At 48.3% G+C, this 22,806-nt stretch overlaps 1 protein-coding gene across 4 annotated transcripts in view; it reads left to right on the top strand.

Annotated features, from left to right (window-relative positions):
• Positions 1-2,227: 2,227 nt before the first annotated feature.
• DNM2 (dynamin 2) overlaps positions 2,228-22,806 on the top strand; it is a 70,404-nt gene continuing 49,825 nt past the window's right edge. For 3 of the 4 annotated variants that reach the window (XM_073587538.1, XM_073587537.1, XM_073587535.1), the window contains exons 1-2: positions 2,228-2,481; positions 22,519-22,592. In XM_073587538.1, the coding sequence (XP_073443639.1) occupies positions 2,321-2,481; positions 22,519-22,592 (235 nt within the window). In that variant the 5' untranslated portion in view covers positions 2,228-2,320. The remainder of the gene's footprint in view (positions 2,482-22,518; positions 22,593-22,806) is intronic. The other variant, XM_073587539.1, reaches the window with a different exon arrangement.

Raw genomic sequence — 22,806 nt, 5'->3', positions numbered from 1 at the left:
TATTCTTGTACATAGGGGGCAGTGTTATAGTAGTTATATTCTTGTACATAGGGGGCAGTATTATAGTAGTTATATTCTTGTACATAGGGGCAGTATTATAGTAGTTATATTCTTGTGCATAGGAGCAGTATTATAGTAGTTATATTCTTATACATAGGGGGCAGTATTATAGTAGTTATATTCTTGTACATAGAGGGCAGTATTATAGTAGTTATATTCTTATACATAGGGGGCAGTATTATAGTAGTTATATTCTTGTACATAGGGGGCAGTATTATAGTAGTTATATTCTTGTACATAGGAGCAGTATTATAGTAGCTATATTCTTGTACATAGGGAGCAGTATTATAGTAGTTATATTCTTGTACATAGGGGGCAGTATTATAGTAGTTATATTCTTGTACATAGGAGCAGTATTATAGTAGTTGTATTCTAGTACGTAGGGGGCAGTATTATAGTAGTTATACTCTTGTACATAGGGGCAGTATTATAGTAGTTATACTCTTGTACATAGGGGGCAGTATTATAGTAGTTATACTCTTGTACATAGGAGCAGTATTATAGTAGCTATATTCTTGTACATAGGGAGCAGTATTATAGTAGTTATATTCTTGTACATAGGGGGCAGTATTATAGTAGTTATTTTCTTGTACATAGGAGCAGTATTATAGTAGTTGTATTCTTGTACATAGGGGACAGTATTATAGTAGTTATACTCTTGTACATAGGGGCAGTATTATAGTAGTTATATTCTTGTACATAGGGGGCAGTATTATAGTAGTTATATTCTTGTATATAGGAGCAGTATTATAGTAGTTATATTCTTGTACATAGGGGCAGTATTATAGTAGTTATATTCTTGTACATAGGGAGCAGTATTATAGTAGTTATATTCTTGTATATAGGAGCAGTATTATAGTAGTTATATTCTTGTACATAGGAGCAGTATTACAGTAGTTATATTCTTGTATATAGGAGCAGTATTATAGTAGTTATATTCTTGTATATAGGAGCAGTATTATAGTAGCTATATTCTTGTACATAGGGAGCAGTATTATAGTAGTTATATTCTTGTACATAGGGGCAGTATTATAGTAGTTATATTCTTGTACATAGGTGGCAGTATTATAGTAGTTATATTCTTGTACATAGGGGGCAGTATTATAGTAGTTATATTCTTGTACATAGGGGCAGTATCATAGTAGTTATATTCTTGTACATAGGGGCAGTATTATAGTAGTTATATTCTTGTACATAGGGGAAGTATTATAGTAGTTATAGTCTTGTACATAGGGGGCAGTATTATAGTAGTTATATTCTTGTACATAGGGAGCAGTATTATAGTAGTTATATTCTTGTAAATATATGTATATATATATTTGCAAGAATATAAATGTACTTTAAAATATATATATATATATATATATATATATATATATATAAAACGTCCCTGGAAGATGCCAGCGGTGAAACGCGCGTCGGGGTGCGGAGTCGCCAGTCATTTGATCTCCAGGCAGTTATGCTAGGTATTCCTTTTGGCCGCTGTTCTTTTCCCCTTCACTGTTGGTAAATGCACAGGTAATATTAGGGGACTATTTGTGCCTGATACTCACATTTATGGCATCTGGATTATACCTGTATACACCTGGTTTTAGGTCTTGTGATACTATTTATACTCTTTTTGTGGCGTCTATCTTTGTGAGACATTGCTGCTTTCTTGGTTGATGTTGATGGTAACTATTAATGACCTTTGAACCTTTCATTCCCTCTGGATCTCTTCTGGCTTCCGGTGATCGCTGTCAGAGGGAGGTTGTCTATAGCATTAATCTGAGCTGCCAGTCCTATATTTATTTTGGACTTTTTTGTGCTAATGTATAAACATATGTCTTCATAAATGTCTATGAATTGCGTCTATAGAACTATAAGTCTCAGCATTCCCTCAGCATAGCTCTATCCCAGCTGGAAATGCAGTTGTTTTCAGTTTCCGGGTGTCTAACAATGGGTTAAGTCTTTACGTCACGTGCTGTGAGTGACAGCTGACATTGACCAATGAGATGAGTCCCTGCCTTTGACGGACAGCGCGGAGCTCACCAATGAGGGCCTGGGACTCTGCCCTTTCTGCACGGCACCGCCTTCTGGCTTCTCCGCCCTTCCTTGGTGATGACGTGTGAAATTTTAGACCAATCAGAGAGGCCCAATTTTTCACTGGCATAATTATTGACCAATAGGCGTTGCCGGGTGGCGGCCGTTCGGTTGTGTGTGGATGCCTGGCAGAGGAAGCAGAGCGGTAACGGGGAGCTGCCGGAGACCGTGAGCAATCATGGGGAACCGGGGGATGGAGGAGCTCATTCCCCTCGTTAACAAGCTCCAGGACGCGTTTAGTTCCATAGGCCAGTCCTGTAACCTCGACCTGCCGCAGATAGCAGTGGTTGGTGGGCAGAGCGCCGGCAAGAGTTCCGTGCTGGAAAACTTCGTAGGCCGGTAAGTTGTGCCGGCACCGCCTGACATCGCGGCATTACCTAGTGGGCTTTGCTAGTCACAGAAGCACTGTGCGCACTTTACGTAGTTTTACCTGTAGGCTTTTCAATGAGTGACGTCACCGCTCTGCGCTCGGTCCCGTGACAGCGGCGGCCCCGGAGCTGTTACCCCAGAGGTGGCCGCTGTCTCCAGGCTCCTCCGGGCGCTGTGCGGTGTCTCTACAGCTCTGTGCAGGCTCTATGGACGTCACTGCGCTCCTGCAGCTGGCAAACTACAACTCCCAGCATGCCCTGACTGCCTGGACTATCGGGGAACGCTGGGAAATGTAGTTTTTCTGCAGCTGGTGCAGAACAGACAGCAGAGCCTTGCTGTATACAGTGTATTGTGTTATCGGCCGGGTGGAGACAGCGGATAATTATATGTATCCAACCTGCACCTGCCTGATCCGCCCGGGTGTTCCCAACATATGGCGGGGCTTGTCACCTGCTCCTGGGGGCACGGTGGGGGGCATGTTCCTAGCAATGGCGGGTCTTGTGGGAGGGTACTGGTTCACGTTGCTAGTACCGGGGGTCTGGCGGTGTGTTGGGGGTACGTGGCAGGTAGGGCAGTGTGTCTCTTGGGCAGATGACAGCTCGGCATGTGACAGTGTCCAGGAGGTGGGTCTGGCGCTGCTCAGATGGGGAGCTGGAGTGCTGACAGCATGCGGGAAAGGTGGGAAGGGTGAGGTTCTGGTAGCATGTGGCAGGACCGTGATGGGGGTCTGTTGGAGCACTGGTGGGACCGATGGGTGTCTGGCGGCACGTAGTAGGAGCTGGTGACATGCGGCAGGACCAGTGGGGATCTGGAGGCGCGCAGATGGTTTGTGAGGGCGCTGGTGGCATGCAGCTGGTCTTTTGGGGCACTGACGGTCATCGTAGGGTCTGGTGGGGGCGCTGGCTGTGCCCTGTGGGGGCCTGGTGGGGGCGCTGGCTGTGCCCTGTGGGGCCTGGTGGGGGCGCTGGCTGCGCCCTGTGGGGGCCTGGTGGGGGCGCTGGCTGCGCCCTGTGGGGGCCTGGTGGGGGCGCTGCTGCGCCCTGTGGGGGCCTGGTGGGGGCGCTGGCTGCGCCCTGTGGGGGCCTGGTGGGGGCGCCCGGCTGCGCCCTGTGGGGGCCTGGTGGGGGCGCCCGGCTGCGCCCTGTGGGGGCCTGGTGGGGGCGCCCGGCTGCGCCCTGTGGGGGCCTGGTGGGGGCGCCCGGCTGCGCCCTGTGGGGGCCTGGTGGGGGCGCCCGGCTGCGCCCTGTGGGGGCCTGGTGGGGGCGCCCGGCTGCGCCCTGTGGGGGCCTGGTGGGGGCGCCCGGCTGCGCCCTGTGGTGGGGGCGCCCGGCTGCGCCCTGTGGTGGGGGCGCTGGCTGCGCCCTGCTGCGCCCTGTGGTGGGGGAGCTGGCTGCGCCCTGCTGCGCCCTGTGGTGGGGGAGCTGGCTGCGCCCTGCTGCGCCCTGTGGTGGGGGAGCTGGCTGCGCCCTGTGGTGGGGGCGCTGGCTGCGCCCTGCTGCGCCCTGTGGTGGGGGAGCTGGCTGCGCCCTGCTGCGCCCTGTGGTGGGGGAGCTGGCTGCGCCCTGCTGCGCCCTGTGGTGGGGGCGCTGGCTGCGCCCTGTGGTGGGGGCGCTGGCTGCGCCCTGCTGCGCCCTGTGGTGGGGGCGCTGGCTGCGCCCTGCTGCGCCCTGTGGTGGGGGCGCTGGCTGCGCCCTGTGGTGGGGGCGCTGGCTGCGCCCTGTGGTGGGGGCGCTGGCTGCGCCCTGTGGTGGGGGCGCTGGCTGCCCTCTGTGGGGCCTGGTGGGGGCGCTGGCTGCGCTCTGTGGTGGGGGTGCTGGCTGCGCTCTGTGGGGCTCTGGTGGCACGTGGCGTATCTGGCAGCACACTGTGGCTACTACCTGCCAGAAGTGGCGCTCTACCTTCCTAGTTGCGTGTGATAGGTGAAGTGTCGCCCGTCCAGTCTGATCCCGACAGCTCATGAGATAGACACCTGCAGAGCATTGCAGCTGTGATGGAGTTAGTCGGCACACGCAGAGCCTCGCAGCCCGATGTCCACTGCTGCAGTGTCTACAATCACACCTGGAGCGTGAAGGTTTCCGGGGCTTGTAACTCCGGCATTACACCATGAGGACGGCCGGGGCGTCACTTTCCTGCTGCAGAGATGGCAGCAGGATGCATTATGGGAGGAAGACGAGTCAGCGGGGGCAGAGTGATGGGGCGGCGGGTGCACTGCTGAGGTAGGTACTGTCATCGCGTACCTCTGACACGGACCCCTGATCTAACACTGTACAGACCGTGCCCCATCATGGCAGCCATATTCCCTGATGGCAGCCGTGCCCTCCTCCAGCAGGATCCTGCCCCGCCACACTGCGGGTATAGCACTGTGGGGGGGGACGTGATGAAGGGGACATCTCGGTACAATCCATCGTCTGTGGGATTTTCTGGACAAACATGACTGATCCATGGAGGCTACAGCTGCTGTCGCGGCTCTCTGTCGGTGTCTGGACCGTGAAGGGTGGGCGCAGCACTAGGTCGGTGGTTTCAATGTTGTGGCTGTTAGAAATGAATGAAATAATCCCTGTTATTTGGATGTGACAGGCGCCAGATTATCAAATGTTGGGGATTATTAGACAGTCGCTTTTGCGCTGTATAGCCATTAATACTTTTACATCATAAAAAATAGAGTTCGATATCTACAGCTCCTCCGCAGACCTATGCGTCTCCATGGTAACAGGCGGCAAACAAACTGCCGTCTGCCTTCCTGACACTGGGTAGAAGGCTTGTTTCCATGGAGATGCATTGGCCTGCACTGGAGCTGAACTTGTTATCGACGTCTGAGCACAGGGACCCGCGCACCGTCAGGGACGTGATGCCATCCTCTTCTCCATCTGGTCACGTGATGCTCGGCAGCCATGCTGGCATTATGGCCGTGCCGCTCGTCTGTCCAGTGTCCCGTAAGCGCTGCCATTGCTGACTCCCCGGAAACCGTGCGGGCTGTGAGTCAGGCTCCAGATGCCGCATCCTCCGCTTGTATGTGTGGCCGTAGACCAGGCCGTGAAACTACAACTCCCAGCATGCTGTCAGGAGCAGTAGTCACGGCAGGTGCCCACCCTCGGAATGATGTCGCCCCGTTCGGTGTCTGTCATGTCGCCCCGTCCTCTGCCGATACGTCTGTGCATTAAATGTCCAAATTCCCTATTAAATGACATCCAGGTAATCTGAAGCTCAGTCCCGGCCGTCCCTCTGTTATTCCTCATGGAAAGAGACGGATAAGTGACCTACCCTACCCCAGGTCAGAAGGGGCGGGACATTGTCAGGTCTGATTGGCCGATGTTGGACCTATGGAGACCCTCGAACCCCCGACTGTTCACACGCTTATGTCTGGGCGGGTGTTTCCAGGAGGAACAATAGAGGGACGGCTCAATGCAGATTTATAAGGGAACATGCTCCAGAATTATTTCCTAAATCAGACATCTTAGGAATAATGACCAGTCCTATTAATGATATAAAAAAGGTCATCTGTCATTAGAATAGGTCATCAGATTGGTTGGGGTCTGACCCCAATCAGTGGGTCGGGGGGCGCCTGCGTTGGCCCGGTCGGGGGCGCCTGCATTTGCCTGGTCGGCACCACTGCATGCACTGAGTAGTGGGCCATGCACGGTACTGCACATTTACTTCAATAGGCCCTGAGCTGCAGTACCAAGAATGGCCACTTCGCGGTGTATGGCGCTCTGCTGCTCCTCTGCCTCCGTGCAGATGATGTGTGGGGGTCCTGGGTGCTGGACCACCACTGATCTGATATGTCCTATTCCAAGGACAGGTCATCTAGGTCATTAGGCCTGGAGAGCCACTTTAAAGCCCCTGGCAGATGAAGGTGGCCATAACCCCCGCCTGCACCGTGCTTAGATTGGAGCCGCACCACGTGCCGTCCTGTGAGTGACGCCACTGTTTGTGGTAGTCTGTATTCAGGGCACAGGCGGACGGGGGATTATTGGTGCCAATAATGTGATGGGCCCCGATCCTTCCTGTGTGCGGATGAGCAGACCCCGCTCCCCCCGCTATCTGTTGCCTGGGGCATTGTGCAAAGTCCTGCCCTCCTTTGTGTATGATACGACGTGCGCTGCGCTCACGGGGGTCAGGGGACCCGGCCGTACAGGGCCCGCACCTCCATACAGAGGGGACCCGGCCGTACAGGGCCCCCACCTCCATACAGAGGGGACCCGGCCGTACAGGGCCCCCACCTCCATACAGAGGGGACCCGGCCGTACAGGGCCCCCACCTCCATACAGAGGGGACCCGGCCGTACAGGGCCCGCACCTCCATACAGAGGGGACCCGGCCGTACAGGGCCCGCACCTCCATACAGAGGGGACCCGGCCGTACAGGGCCCGCACCTCCATACAGAGGGGACCCGGCCGTACAGGGCCCGCACCTCCATACAGAGGGGACCCGGCCGTACAGGGCCCGCACCTCCATACAGAGGGGACCCGGCCGTACAGGGCCCGCACCTCCATACAGAGGGGACCCGGCCGTACAGGGCCCGCACCTCCATACAGAGGGGACCCGGCCGTACAGGGCCCCCACCTCCATACAGAGGGGACCCGGCCGTACAGGGCCCGCACCTCCATACAGAGGGGACCCGGCCGTACAGGGCCCGCACCTCCATACAGAGGGGACCCGGCCGTACAGGGCCCGCACCTCCATACAGAGGGGACCCGGCCGTACAGGGCCCGCACCTCCATACAGAGGGGACCCGGCCGTACAGGGCCCGCACCTCCATACAGAGGGGACCCGGCCGTACAGGGCCCGCACCTCCATACAGAGGGGACCCGGCCGTACAGGGCCCCCACCTCCATACAGAGGGGACCCGGCCGTACAGGGCCCGCACCTCCATACAGAGGGGACCCGGCCGTACAGGGCCCGCACCTCCATACAGAGGGGACCCGGCCGTACAGGGCCCGCACCTCCATACAGAGGGGACCCGGCCGTACAGGGCCCGCACCTCCATACAGAGGGGACCCGGCCGTACAGGGCCCGCACCTCCATACAGAGGGGACCCGGCCGTACAGGGCCCGCACCTCCATACAGAGGGGACCCGGCCGTACAGGGCCCGCACCTCCATACAGAGGGGACCCGGCCGTACAGGGCCCGCACCTCCATACAGAGGGGACCCGGCCGTACAGGGCCCCCACCTCCATACAGAGGGGACCCGGCCGTACAGGGCCCGCACCTCCATACAGAGGGGACCCGGCCGTACAGGGCCCGCACCTCCATACAGAGGGGACCCGGCCGTACAGGGCCCGCACCTCCATACAGAGGGGACCCGGCCGTACAGGGCCCGCACCTCCATACAGAGGGGACCCGGCCGTACAGGGCCCGCACCTCCATACAGAGGGGACCCGGCCGTACAGGGCCCGCACCTCCATACAGAGGGGACCCGGCCGTACAGGGCCCGCACCTCCATACAGAGGGGACCCGGCCGTACAGGGCCCGCACCTCCATACAGAGGGGACCCGGCCGTACAGGGCCCGCACCTCCATACAGAGGGGACCCGGCCGCCGCCATTAGCACCACACTGTGTGACTGACACAGCCGAGACCACAGGGAAGTGAATCTTGTCCGCTCCGCGTAAAGTGCAACCACATTAGCAATGCACCATGACCGACCTGTAAATAACAGACTGCGGCCCCTGTAAGAGAGGGCTACAGGCTCACCTGTGCGGGGGTCAGTATATATTGCTGCTCACATGTGATCTGTATGAACCAGGAGGATCAGGATGGAGAGAACTGCATCAGTGCAAAATCAGTAATGTAATGCACAATGCCTTGCGAAAGTATTCGGCCCCCTGGACCTTTTCAGCCTTTTCCCACATATCATGCTTCAAACATAAAGATACCAAATGTAAATTTTTTGTGATAAATCAACAACAAGTGGAACACAATTGTGAAGTTGAAAGAAATTTATTGGTTATTTTACATTTTTGTGGAAATTGAAAAACTGAAAAGTGGGGCGTACAATATTATTCGGCCACTTTAAGGCTATGTGCACACGCTGCGGATTTTTAACTGCGGAAAAGCTGCGATTTTTGAATCCGCAGAAACAATTGACATGTCAATTATTTCTGCGGATTCTGCTGTGGTTTACCACCTATTCCATTGTCCAGGTGGCAAACTGCAGGGCAAAATCGCAGGTATTTTACCTGTGGTTCTGCAGATAGAAATCCGCAGACCAATCCGCAGCGTGTGCACATAGCCTAACTTAACCCCTTCACTACCAAGGGTGGTTTGCACGTTAATGACCGGGCCAATTTTTACAATTCTGACCACTGTACCTTTATGAGGTAATAACTCTGGAACGCTTCAATGGATCCCGGTGATTCTGACATTGTTTTCTCATGACATATTGTCCTTCATGTTAGTGGTAAAATTTCATTCAAATAACTTGCGTTTATTTGTGAAAAAAACGGAAATTTGGCGAAAAGTTTTAAAATTTCGCAATTTTCCAACTTTGAATTTTTATGCCCTTAAATCACAGAGATACGGCACACTAAAAAACTTAATAAATAACATTTCCCACATGTTTACTTTACATCAGCACAATTTTGGAACCAAAATTTTTTTCTGTTAGGAAGTTATAAGGGTTAAAAATTGACGAGCGATTTCTCATTTTTGCAACACTATTTTATTTTTAGGGACCACATCACATTTGAAGCCACTTTGAGGGGTCTATATGATAGAAAATACCCAAAAGTGACACCATTCTAAAAACTGCACCCCTTAAGGTGCTTAAAACCAAATTCAAGAAGTTTATTAACCCTTTAGGTGCATCACAGGAATTTTTTGAATATTTAAAAAAAAAAAATGAACATTTAACTTTTTTTCACAAAAAAAAATACTTCAGGTTCAATTTTCTTTATTTTACCAAGGGTAACAGGAGAAATTGGACTGCAAAAGTTATTGTGCAATTTGTCCTGAGTACGCTGATACCTGATATGTGGGGGGGAACCACTGTTTCGGCGCATGGCAGAGCTCAGAAGGGAAGGAGCGCCGTTTGACTTTTTCAATGCAAAATTGGCTGGAATTCAGATCGGACGCCATGTCGCGTTTGGAGAGACCCTGATGTACCTAAACAGTGGAAACCCCCCCAAGTGACCCCATTTTGTAAACTAGACCCCCCCAAGGAACTTATCTAGATATGTGGTCAGAACTTTGAACCCACAAGGGCTTCACAGAAGTTTATAACGTACAGCGGTACAATTAAAAAATCATATTTTTTCCACAAAATGATCTTTTCACCCCCAATTTTTATTTTTCCAAGGGTAACAGGACCCTAAAAGTTATTGTGCAATTTGTCCTGAGTACGCTGATACCCCATATGTGGGTGTAAATGACTATTTGGGCGCATGGCAGAGCTCGGAAGGGAAGCAGCGCCATTTGACGTTTTTGGCTAGAATTGAGATCGGACACCATGTTGCGATTGGAAAACCCCTGATGTACCAAAACAGTAGAAACCCCCCACAAATGACACCATTTTGGAATCTAGACCCCCCAATGAACTTATCTAGATGTGTGGTGAGAACTTTGAACCCCCAAGGGCTTCACAGAAGTTTATAATGCCCAGGCATGAAAATAAAAAAATCGTATTTTTTCCACAAACATGATCAATTAGTCCCCAATTTTTTTATTTTCCCAAGGGTAACAGGAGAAATTGGACCCCAAAAGTTTTTGTCCAATTTGTCCTGAGTACGCTGACACCCCATATGTGGGAGAAAACTACTGTATGGGCACACGTCGGGGCTCGGAAAGGAAGTAGTGACGTTTTGGAATGCAGACTTTGATGGAATGGTCTGCGGGTGTCATGTTGCTTTTGGAGAGCCCCTGATATACCTAAACAGTGGAAACCCCCCACAAGTGACCCCATTTTGGAAACTAGACCCCCTAATGAACTTATCTAGATGTGTGGTGAGCACTTAGAACCCCCCAGTGCTTCACAGAAGTTTATAATGACCGGGCGTGAAAATAAAAATATCGTATTTTTTCAGCAAACATCATCTTTTAGTCCCCATTTTTTTTATTTTCCCAAGGGTAACAGTAGAAATTGGACCCCAAAAGTTGTTGTCCAATTTATCCTGAGTACGCTGATACCTCATATGTGGGAAAAAACTACTGTATGGGCACACGTCAAGGCTCGGAAGGGAAGTAGTGACGTTTTGGAATGCAGACTTTGATGGATTGGTCTGCGGGTGTCATGTTGCTTTTGGAGAGCCCCTAATGTACCTAAACTATTGAAACTCCCCACAAGTGACCCCATTTTGGAAACTAGACCCCCCACGGAACTTATCTAGATGTGTGGTGAGCACTTTGAACCCCCAAGTGCTTCACAGAAGTTTATAACGCCTGGGCGTGAAAATAAAAAAATCATTTTTTTCCGCAAAAATATTTTTGCCCCCAATTTTTTATTTTCCTAAGGGTAACAGGAGAAATTGGACCCCAAAAGTTGTTTTGTAATTTGTCCTGAGTAGGCTGATACCCCATATGTGGGGGTAAAACACTGTTTGGGCGCATGGCAGAGCTTGGAAGGGAAGGAGCACCATTTAACTTTTTCAACGCAGAATTGGCTGGAATTGAGATCAGACGCCATGTTGCATTTGGAGAGCCCCTGATGTGCCCAAACAGTGGAAACCCCCAATTCTAACTCCAACCCGAACCCCAACACACTCCTAACCCTAATCTGAGCCCTAACCCTAATGGGAAAATGGAAATAAATACATTTTCTTTTAGTTTTATTATTTTTCCCTAACTAAGGGGGTGATAACGGGGGGTTTGATTTACTATTTATGGCGGTTTTTATGTTTGGCAGCTGTCGCACGCTAAAAGACGCTTTTTATTGTAAAAAGTTTTTGCATCACCACATATTGAGAGCTATAATTTTTCCGTATTTTGACCCACCGAGTCATGTGAGGTCTTATTTTTTGCGGGACGAGTTGACTTTTTTATTGGTACCATTTTCGGGCACGTGACATTTTTTGATCGCTTTTTATTCCGATTTTTGGGACGCAGAATGAACAAAAACCAGCGTTTCATGAATTTCTTTTGGGGGGTGCGTTTACACCGTTCCGCGTGCGGTAAAATTGATAAAGCGCTTTTATTCTTCGCGTCGGTACGGTTACAGCGATACCTCATTTATGTCTTTTTTTTATGTTTTGTCGGTTTTTTGCAATGAAAACAATTTTATATAAAAAATAATTATTTTTGTATCACTTTATTCTGCGAGCTATAACTTTTTTATTTTTTTGCGGATGATGCTGTTTGGCGGCTCGTTTTTTGCGGGACAAGATGACGTTTTCAGCGGTACCATGGATATTTATATGCGTCTTTTTGATCGCGCATTATTGCACTTTTTGTTTGATGGTATGATAAATCATTATTTTTTTGCTTCGTTTTTTATTTTTTAAGGGGTTCGCTAAAGGGGTTAACTAATGGGACAGTTTTATAGGGCGGGTCGCTACGGACGCGGCGATACCAAATATGTGTACTTTTATTGTTTTTTTTTTTTTTTTTTTTTTTTTTTTTTTTGAAAAAATGGATTTATTGGGGAATTTTTTTTTTATTTTTTTTTTAATTTTAACACTTTTTTTTTTTTTTTTTACTTTATTACCTTGTCCCAGGTGGGACATCACTGTCCTGTGACAGATCGCTGATCTGTCACATCACAGATCACTGTGACAGATCAGCAATCTGTCACAGGCAGTTCTGCAGACTTCCTCATGCCTGCGCTTTGCAAGCAGTCAGGAAGTCAGCTCCCTACAGGCCCCCGAAGATCCCCGTCGCCATCTTGGATCCGGGGGCCTGTAGGGAAAGAGACCCCCACAGCAGCGCTGCACATTGCGCTGCCGTGGGGGGCTCAGGGAAGCAAGGAGGGAGCCCCCTCCCTGCAGATGCTTCCCTTTAACCCCCGGTACACCGCGATCGCGTTTGATCGTGGTGTACAAGGGGTTAACATCTCGGGGGCTGTCCGTTACTGCCCCTGACACATTGTGCCGGGTGTCGGCTGTGATAATCAGCTGACACCCGGCCGCGATCAGCGGCGCTCACCACGTGGGCGCCGCTGATCGCTGGGACGTAATATTCCGTCCATGGTAATTAGGTCCAGGGTCACATGGACGGAATATTACGTCCCTTGTAGGTAAGGGGTTAATACTTTGTTGCGCCACCTTTTGCTGCGATTACAGCTGCAAGTCACTTGGGGTATGTCTCTATGAGTTTTGTACATCGAGAGACTGAAATTCTTGCCCATTGTTCCTTGGCAAACAGCTCGAGCTCAGTGTGGTTTGGTGGAGATCGTTTGTGAACAGCAGTTTTCAGCTCTTTCCACAGATTCTCGATTGGATTCAGGTCTGGACTGTGACTTGGCCATTCTAACACCTGGATATGTTTATTTGTGAACCATTCCATTGTAGATTTTGCTTTATGTTTGGGATCATTGTCTTATTGGAAGACAAATCTCCATACCAGTCTCAGGTCTTTTGCAGACTCCTACAGTTTTCCTCAAGAATGGTCCTGTATTTGGCTCCATCCATCTTCCCATCAATTTTAACCATCTTCCCTGTCCCTGCTGAAGAAAAGCAGCCACAAAACATGATGCTGCCACCACCATGTTTGACAGTGGGGATGGTGTGTTCAGGGTGATGAGCTGTGTTGCCTTTATGCCAAACATATCGTTTAGCATTGTTGCCAAAAAGTTCGATTTTGGTTTCATCTGACCAGAGCACCTTCTTCCACATGTTTGGTGTGTCTCCCAGCTGGCTTGCTGCAAACTTTAAACAACACTTTTTATGGATATCTTTTGAGAAATGGCTTTCTTCTTGCCACTCTTCCATAAAGGCCAGATTTGTGCGGTGTATGACTGATTGTTGTCCTACGGACAGACTGTCCCACCTCAGCTCAGCTGTGGATCTCTGCAGTTCATCCAGAGTGATCATGGGCTTCTTGGCTGCATCTCTGATCAGTCTTCTCCTTGTTTGAGATGAAAGTTTAGAGGGACGGCCGGGTCTTGGTAGATTTGCAGTGGTATGATACTCCTGCCATTTCAATATGATCACTTGCACAGTGCTCCTTGGGATGTTTAAAGTTTGGGAAATCGTTTTGTATCCAAATCGGGCTTTACACTTCTCCACAACAGTATCACGGACCTGCCTGTTGTGTTCCTTGGTCTTTATGATGCTCTCTGTGCTTCAAACAGAACCCTGAGACTATCACAGAGCAGGTGCATTTATACGGAGACTTGACTACACACAGGTGGATTATATTTATCATCGTTAGTTATTTAGAACAACATTGGATCATTCAGAGATCCACAATGAACTTCTGGAGTGAGTTTGCTGCACTGAAAGTAAAGGGGCCGAATAATATTGCACGCCCCACTTTTCAGTTCTTGACTTTCCACAAAAATTTAAAATAACCAATAAACTTCGTTCAACTACACAATTGTGTCCCACTTGTTGATTCTTCACCAATAATTTACATTTGGTATCTTTATGTTTGAAGCATGATATGTGGGAAAAGGCTGAAAAGTTCCAGTGGGCCGAATAGTTTAAATGTAAAGTGTTGCAGAATATGTCGTCGCTATAGAAACAAAATTTATTTATTCTAATACTTTCCCAAGGCACTGTATGTACACAGTGACTGCACCAGCAGAATAGTGAGTGCAGCTCTGGAGTATAATACAGGATATAACTCAGGATCAGTAATGTAATGTATGTACACAGTGACTGCACCAGCAGAATAGTGAGGGCAGCTCTGGGGTATAATACAGGATGTAACTCAGGATCAGTAATGTAATGTATGTACACAACGACTGCACCGCAGAATAGTGAGTGCAGCTCTGGGGTATAATACAGGATGTAACTCAGGATCAGTAATGTAATGTATGTACACAGTGACAACACCAGCAGAATAGTGAGTGCAGCTCTGGGGTATAATACAGGATGTAACTCAGGATCAGTAATGTAATGTATGTACACAGTGACTGCACCAGCAGAATAGTGAGTGCAGCTCTGGAGTATAATACAGGAGGTAACTCAGGATCAGTAATGTATGTACACAGTGACTGCATCAGCAGAATAGTGAGTGCAGCTCTGGGGTATAATACAGGATGTAACTCAGGATCAGTAATGTAATGTATGTACACAACGACTGCACCGCAGAATAGTGAGTGCAGCTCTGGAGTATAATACAGGAGGTAACTCAGGATCAGTAATGTATGTACACAGTGACTGCATCAGCAGAATAGTGAGTGCAGCTCTGGGGTATAATACAGGATGTAACACAGGATCAGTAATGTAATGTATGTGCACAGTGACTGCACCAGCAGAATAGTGAGTGCAGCTCTGGGGTATAATACAGGATGTAACTCAGGATCAGTAATGTAATGTATGTACACAGCGACTGCACCAGCAGAATAGTGAGTGCAGCTCTGGGGTATAATACAGGATGTAACTCAGGATCAGTAATGTCCGGTCCGCTGGGCGGGGCTTATTCACCTGCTTCCCCCCCTCCCTGTTTTGCGCTACACAAGAAGAAATGCGTAGAGGAAGACAGGGGAGCAGGTGAATAAGCCCCGCCCAGCGGACCGGACAGCGTCAGTTTACATATATTTGAACCGATATAAAAAAGGTATTTATGCATGAAAGTTGCGGGGTCAGGGGGAAGCAAAAGTACTAAGAGAATCCTTATGTGACACACAATTGAATGATATCATTATATGATATCTCAAAAAAGGGGTGACAGATTCCCTTTAGCTGAAGTTTAAGAAGTATTTACCCCCCCCTTAAGACCTGCAGCAGTGATAGGACACCTTGGGGTTTCGGATCCCCCAGCTCCTATATGCACACCTATGGGAGCTGCGGATGTACTGCACAGTCACCATCACTCAGCCGTTTTGCCTTTATAGACCTTCCTCCGTTGCTCTTCGTGCTTCAGGTTGGATCCTGAGACTGGGGTGACCTTCCTCCCTGGTCTGTCTGGTCAGGAATGTTGTGACTTGTTTTCATTCCTCCTTCTTGATAACCATATAGATGGACGTCCTCTTTATTACAATTTAATGGGATTGAAAAATTTGAGTTGCAGTTGTAAGATTTCTCAGCTGACTTTGTAGACCTGAAGATGTCCACAGCCAGTGTCAGTTCTACTGTATATAGATGTATAGCTATAAATATTGTCGCCGTTGTGGCAGTTCATGATATGTTCTGTGAGGGTGGAAACAGTCAGCAATGGAGATGAGAGAACTTCGAGAATAAAACTGCTATAATACTGCCCCTATGTACAAGAATATAGTAGTTATATTCTTGTACATAGGAGGCAGTATTATAGTAGTTATATTCTTGTACATAGGGGCAGTATTATAGTAGTCATATTCTTGTACATAGGGGGCAGTATTATAGTAGTCATATTCTTGTACATAGGGGGCAGTATTATAGTAGTTATATTCTTGTACATAGGGGCAGTATTATAGTAGTTATATTCTTGTATATAGGAGCAGTATTATAGTAGTTATATTCTTGTACATAGGGGCAGTATTATAGTAGTTATATTCTTGTACATAGGGGCAGTATTATAGTAGTTATATTCTTGTACATAGGGGGCAGTATTATAGTAGTTATATTCTTGTACATAGGGGCAGTATTATAGTAGTTATATTCTTGTATATAGGAGCAGTATTATAGTAGTTATATTCTTGTACATAGAAGGCAGTATTATAGTAGTTATATTCTTGTACATAGGAGGCAGTATTATAGTAGTCATATTCTTGTACATAGAAGGCAGTATTATAGTAGTTATATTCTTGTACATAGGGGCAGTATTATAGTAGTTATATTCTTGTACATAGAAGGCAGTATTATAGTAGTTATATTCTTGTACATAGGGGCAATATTATAGTAGTTATATTCTTGTACATAGGGGCAGTATTATAGTAGTTATATTCTTGTACATAGAAGGCAGTATTGTAGTAGTTATATTCTTGTACATAGGAGGCAGTATTATAGTAGTTATGTTCTTGTACATAGGAGGCAGTATTATAGTAGTTATATTCTTGTACATAGGGGGCAGTATTAGTAGTTATATTCTTGTACATAGAGGGCAGTATTATAGTAGTTATATTCTTGTACATAGAGGGCAGTATTATAGTAGTTATATTCTTGTACATAGGGGGCAGTATTATAGTAGTTACATTCTTGTACATAGGAGGCAGTATTATAGTAGTTATATTCTTGTACATAGGGGCAGTATTATAGTAGTCATATTCTTGTACATAGGGGGCAGTATTATAGTAGTCATATTCTTGTACATAGGGGGCAGTATTATAGTAGTTATATTCTTGTACATAGGGGCAGTATTATAGTAGTCATATTCTTGTACATAGGGGGCAGTATTATAGTAGTTATATTCTTGTACATAGGGGCAGTATTATAGTAGTTATATTCTTGTACATAGGGGCAGTATTATAGTAGTTATATTCTTGTATATAGGAGCAGTATTATAGTAGTTATATTCTTGTACATAGGGGCAGTATTATAGTAGTTATATTCTTGTACATAGGGGGCAGTATTATAGTAATATTCTTGTACATAGGGGCAGTATTATAGTAGTTATATTCTTGTATATAGGAGCAGTATTATAGTAGTTATATTCTTGTACATAGAAGGCAGTATTATAGTAGTTATATTCTTGTACATAGGAGGCAGTATTATAGTAGTCATATTCTTGTACATAGAAGGCAGTATTATAGTAGTTATATTCTTGTACATAGGGGCAGTATTATAGTAGTTATATTCTTGTACATAGAAGGCAGTATTATAGTAGTTATATTCTTGTACATAGGGGCAGTATTATAGTAGTTATATTCTTGTACATAGAAGGCAGTATTGTAGTAGTTATATTCTTGTACATAGGAGGCAGTATTATAGTAGTTATATTCTTGTACATAGGAGGCAGTATTATAGTAGTTATATTCTTGTACATAGGGGGCAGTATTAGTAGTTATATTCTTGTACATAGAGGGCAGTATTATAGTAGTTATATTCTTGTACATAGGGGGCAGTATTATAGTAGTTATATTCTTGTACATAGGGGGCAGTATTATAGTAGTTATATTCTTGTACATAGGAGCAGTATTATAGTAGTTATATACTTGTGCATAGGGGGCAGTATTATAGTAGTTATATTCTTGCACATAGGGGGCAGTATTATAGTAGTTATATTCTTGCACATAGGGGGCAGTATTATAGTAGTTATATTCTTGTACATAGGAGGCAGTATTATAGTAGTATGCTTGTACATAGGAGGCAGTATTATAGTAGTTATATTCTTGTATATAGGGAGCAGTATTATAGTAGATATATTCTTGTACATAGGGGGCAGTATTATAGTAGTTATATTCTTGTACATAGGAGCAGTATTATAGTAGTTATATTCTTGTATATAGAGGCAGTATTATAGTAGTTATATTCTTGTACATAGGGGCAGTATTATAGTAGTTATATTCCTGTACATAGGAGGCAGTATTATAGTAGTTATATTCTTGTACATAGGGGCAGTATTATAGTAATGTTCTTATATGTATGGGTGGTATGGTTGTTGTAATTTCTGAAACTTTACTGATAAACCTTTTTGTGTTTCATAATTGCTAGGAAAAAATGTGATCACTCATGTATGAGATGCATGGAATAGTTTATTAACCCTTGATGTGTTTGGTGACTCAGTTGTCTTCTGTGGGAATGTTACTCATCTTCTGTGAAATTCCTACTGGAATTATAGGGGAAGTTTTGCTTTTCTTTGTCAGTCGCCTGCTGGAGCCTCAGACAAAAGTTCTGTGTCTGTCGTATTCCTGTAGTTTGGCCACATGTTAGCAGTGTGTGGATCCTCCTTATACACTAAGTGGAGTAAAGTATGTGCCCCCTCCACATTACAGGATCTTTCCCACCGTCTCCTTCTATATTCATAGACATTAATATGGAGTTGGCCCCTCTGCAGATATATCGGCTTTTGCTCTTCTGGGTAGGATTTCTATGAGATTTTGGAGCATTTGTAGGGTCAGTCCCTGATGTTTGGGGAGGCCGGGCTTACATCTCCTTTATAGATGTTGGATGTGGCTGGGGTCCGGACTCTGCTGCCGGTCATGTTTATCCCCTCCATGTCCGTATGGACTTTGTGTACTGGGCGCAGTCATGGGGAACAGAAGGGTCTTCCTCAAAGCTGGAAGCTACAATTGTCCACAATGTCTTGTACAGAAGAATTAACATTTCCCTTCACTGGAACTAAGGGCCCAATGCCGACCCCTGATAACAGCCCATAGCATTACCCTCCTCCACCATCTGTACAGTGGCACAAGGCAGTCAGGGGGTAGGGTAACTTCCCCCTGGAATCACCAGACCCAGACTCCTCTATCCGCCTCTGATGTATAAGTGCCATCCATCACTGCCCAGAACACGTCTCCTCCATAGTCCGGAGGTGGCGGCTTTACACCACTGCATCCGACGCTCGGCATTGTGCTTGGTGATGTATAGTCGGAGGTTATACTTTTGTTGGGGGGTGATGGAGTTTATACACGGGGGGGATGGGACTGAATGAAACGCCTGAGTTCAGTGATTATGGTGTGAGCCCCGATGCTTTTCTTCGTGTAGCTTTGTATGCAGCCCCCAGGCGTTGTGTACGTCCTGTAATATGGCCGCCCCTTGTGATCAGCTGGGAATGATTTATGATGTGTGCTGAGCTTCTCCTGCTGCGTCCGATAAGCAGATAAGCAGAATATAACCGGTCACACCCTTCCCAGAATAGCCTGCAGAGGGATAGGTGACGGTATTAATCGCATGTGATAAGAGGGGGAAAGCCATCAGTGTGCAGGGGAGCTGTGAACACCTTCTCCAAGAGCCGTTCTGCTCAGCTGCCATACTGCGCTCACCAGAGGCATAGTTCTGCCATCATGTGCTCATGTGATGAGTCAGATCCATTATGTACTCTGCAGATCAGTCAGCAGCAGCTTGTTGACTGTTTCCAGTCTTTATGAAGGTGCAGTTTTTTAGGTCTGGCACGTGAAGTCTTTGGAGCATCCATATCCGCAGTGCTGGTCTTATACTTTGTCCTCTGAGGAGAATCATTTACGGTAGCTGGGTGCACACTTTGCTCTTAAAGGGATGGCGTCGATGAGCCCTCATTGTCCTCGCCTGTAAGGAATCTCCTTATCTGAGATGTCTGTCTCCTGTCCTGCGGTGATACGAAGGGGCACACAATGAGGTTACATCAGGCGGGCCCGGTGTAGGGTGGACGTGTCCCCCTGCGGGAAGCATCCCGGTGAGCCTACACCAGTGACCCGAGTGTTTCCTTCCTCTCCATCCACGTTATCAGACAGATCGGCTGTGCGGAAATTCTTTTCATCTTCATTATTTATTTATTTATTTATTTATTTTTTAAGGGGATTGACCCTCTAATCTGCTAATCCAGACAACTGTTAACTGCATTTTGGATTATCAGTGGGCCTTGGGGTTTGGCACTGTGGTGGCGGTACAGTAGAAGCGGCCCAGTGGTAGCACGATTGTGGCACAGACTTGTGAGATCCCTTCTATCGCACTATGGGTAGTTTCTGGCCTTAGGGTGCGGCACTGTGGTGGCGGTACAGTAGAAGCGGCCCAGAGATTGCAGGATTGTGGCACAGACTTGTGAGATCCCTTCTATCGCACTATGGGTAGTTTCTGGCCTTAGGGTGCGGCACTGTGGTGGCGGTACAGTAGAAGCGGCTCACTGGTTGCACGATTGCGACACAGACTTGTGCGTCCCTTTCTGTCGCAGTATGGGTAGTTCCGGGCATAGGGTCTGGCACTGTGGTGGCGGTACAGTAGAAGCAGCCCAGTGGTTGCACAATTGTGGCACAGACTTGTGCGACCCCTTTTATCGCACTATGGGTAGTTTGTGGCTTAGGGTACGGCACTGTGGTGGTGGTACAGTAGAAGCGGCCCAGTGATTGCAGGATTGTGGCACAGACTTGTGCGACCCCTTTTATCGCACTATGGGTAGTTTCTGGCCTTAGGGTGCGGCACTGTGGTGGCGGTACAGTAGAAGCGGCCCAGAGATTGCAGGATTGTGGCACAGACTTGTGAGACCCCTTCTATCGCACTATGGGTAGTTTCTGGCCTTAGGGTGCGGCACTGTGGTGGTGGTACAGTAGAAGCGGCCCAGTGATTGCACAATTGTGGCACAGACTTGTGAGACCCCTTCTATCGCACTATGGGTAGTTTCTGGCCTTAGGGTGCGGCACTGTGGTGGCGGTACAGTAGAAGCGGCCCAGTGATTGCACAATTGTGGCACAGACTTGTGAGACCCCTTCTATCGCACTATGGGTAGTTTCTGGCCTTAGGGTGTGGCACTGTGGTGGCGGTACAGTAGAAGCGGCCCAGTGATTGCAGGATTGTGGCACAGACTTGTGCGACCCCTTCTATCGCTGTACGCATAGTTTCGGCTGCCAGCAGCGAGCTCTGCCCTTACTCTTGGAGTGTGGTGGGTTACACATGGGGGTCTCATGGACTGCGGGTAATCACATGGGCGCTGCAGAGAGGTCACATAACGTCCTCCCCAGGGAGCAGCCGTCCATTGCTTTGTTCTGGGGGTAAAGTGCTGAGCTGGTGTGTACAGCGTGGCTCATTCACCACGGGGTGACACAATGTGTCTGCATCGGCTTCCTGTTGGTCCGCTGCCCGGCCGGACAATGGACGTAGTGCGCTGATTACCGGGGGGCCTGACGCAGCACATGCCTCATAAGCAGGCCGCTCTGCTCGCCCCCGCTCCTCACAATCTCCTGATTTCTGTTTCCTTCCGTTCCAGCAGCTAAAAATATATATAGGTTTATAAGAAATGGTGAGAGCGTCACGTCTCCTCCGGTGCTGACTGGTTGGCGGGAATGTAGAATGCAGAGGGGGGGCTCGGGACCCCATTATGATGAATCAGGGGTCCAAGCGATCTCGCAACTGTCATAAGCAGGTGATCAATGTTTGTCTTTAAAGTGTAGAATAAATGTTTTCTACTCCAGAGCTGTATTCCTAATTCTGCAGGCTTCAGGACACTGATCCTAAAGGGGCTGTTGGGGACTTTACAAAAGATGGCCTATCCTTGGAATAAGTGATCAATATGCCTCTGTGGGGCCCTGGACCCACTGTGCACACTTCTATGACATAATGCACGCTGGGAGCAATAAAACCTATAAATAAAGCAATAAACCTCCTGGTACTACCTCGTTGCCGTCACCGGCCCACAATGTGCCCTTTGATCCCCTCTTACACCAGCAGGTACATATGTGATTTCCCAGCTCAGCTGAGCGTGTCTGACTACCCGCTTGCTGACTGTTTCCAATAACAACCCGCGGAGTCTCATAAATGTGCAGATTTTTTGTGGTTCTGATGCTCGGACCCGCACCCATTCATTTCTTGCCATCTTGTAGACTCGGATTCTACAGGATAAGCGGCTTCCAGTATTGAGGACGGCTTCAGAGCTGAAATCTGCCGGGCGGCCATTACTGGATGGGGCGTTATGCCTGGTCGGATCTCCATGGCGCGCACTCTGCTGGTCCCTGCTGTTCTCAGCCTTTGGCGCTTCGGTGGCAGGGGCCCCGGGCCTGGGGCGTGTTCACATGATGACATCCGTGTTTGTGGAGTGGGTCCCCCCGTCCGTCTCCTGTGTGTGCTCCAGGATTAGGTGGTGACACGCGGAGGGCGAGTGTCCTGTATGTTCATGGCTCGTGAAGAGTCAATAAACAGGGAATTAGTCACTTCCCATAAACCGCGGACGAGCGAGACTGTGTGCGCTGCCCCATGGCCGTGGTAAGGGGCCGTAAATGGGGGGGCTGACGGTGACGGCACACTCTTCCTCCCATGTCCAGGAATGGCGGACCCCCGTCCTGTCCCATACATGCGTGTTGTGATGCGTGTTGTGATGCTGGGGTGGTCGCTCGTCATCTGACTGTCCCTTTTTCTCTTTCCTTGCAGAGACTTCCTGCCCCGTGGCTCCGGCATCGTCACCCGTCGCCCCCTCATTCTCCAGCTCATGTTCAGTAAAACAGGTTGGTGCCTTGTACTGCTTCACTGTGACTGCAGGGAGCTGAGGTACGAGGCGCTGTTTGACATGGCAGCTCTGCCGTGTGCTCCAACAAACAGCGCCTTGTACCTCAGCTTCCTGCGCTTTACTTATAGGGTTTGGCCTTGAATACCGCCACACCGGTGCCGAGAGTAAAGAAAAGTGCCCACTTACCGCCCGTTCTGGGCCCGCTCTTGTTG

The sequence above is a fragment of the Dendrobates tinctorius genome, unplaced genomic scaffold, assembly GCF_039654945.1.
Source record: "Dendrobates tinctorius isolate UK_male_01 unplaced genomic scaffold, ASM3965494v1 ptg000099l, whole genome shotgun sequence".
Taxonomy (NCBI): domain Eukaryota; kingdom Metazoa; phylum Chordata; class Amphibia; order Anura; family Dendrobatidae; genus Dendrobates; species Dendrobates tinctorius.
The sequence above is the reverse complement of the archived record's forward strand: the minus strand, read 5'-3'. Positions and strand labels throughout refer to the sequence as shown.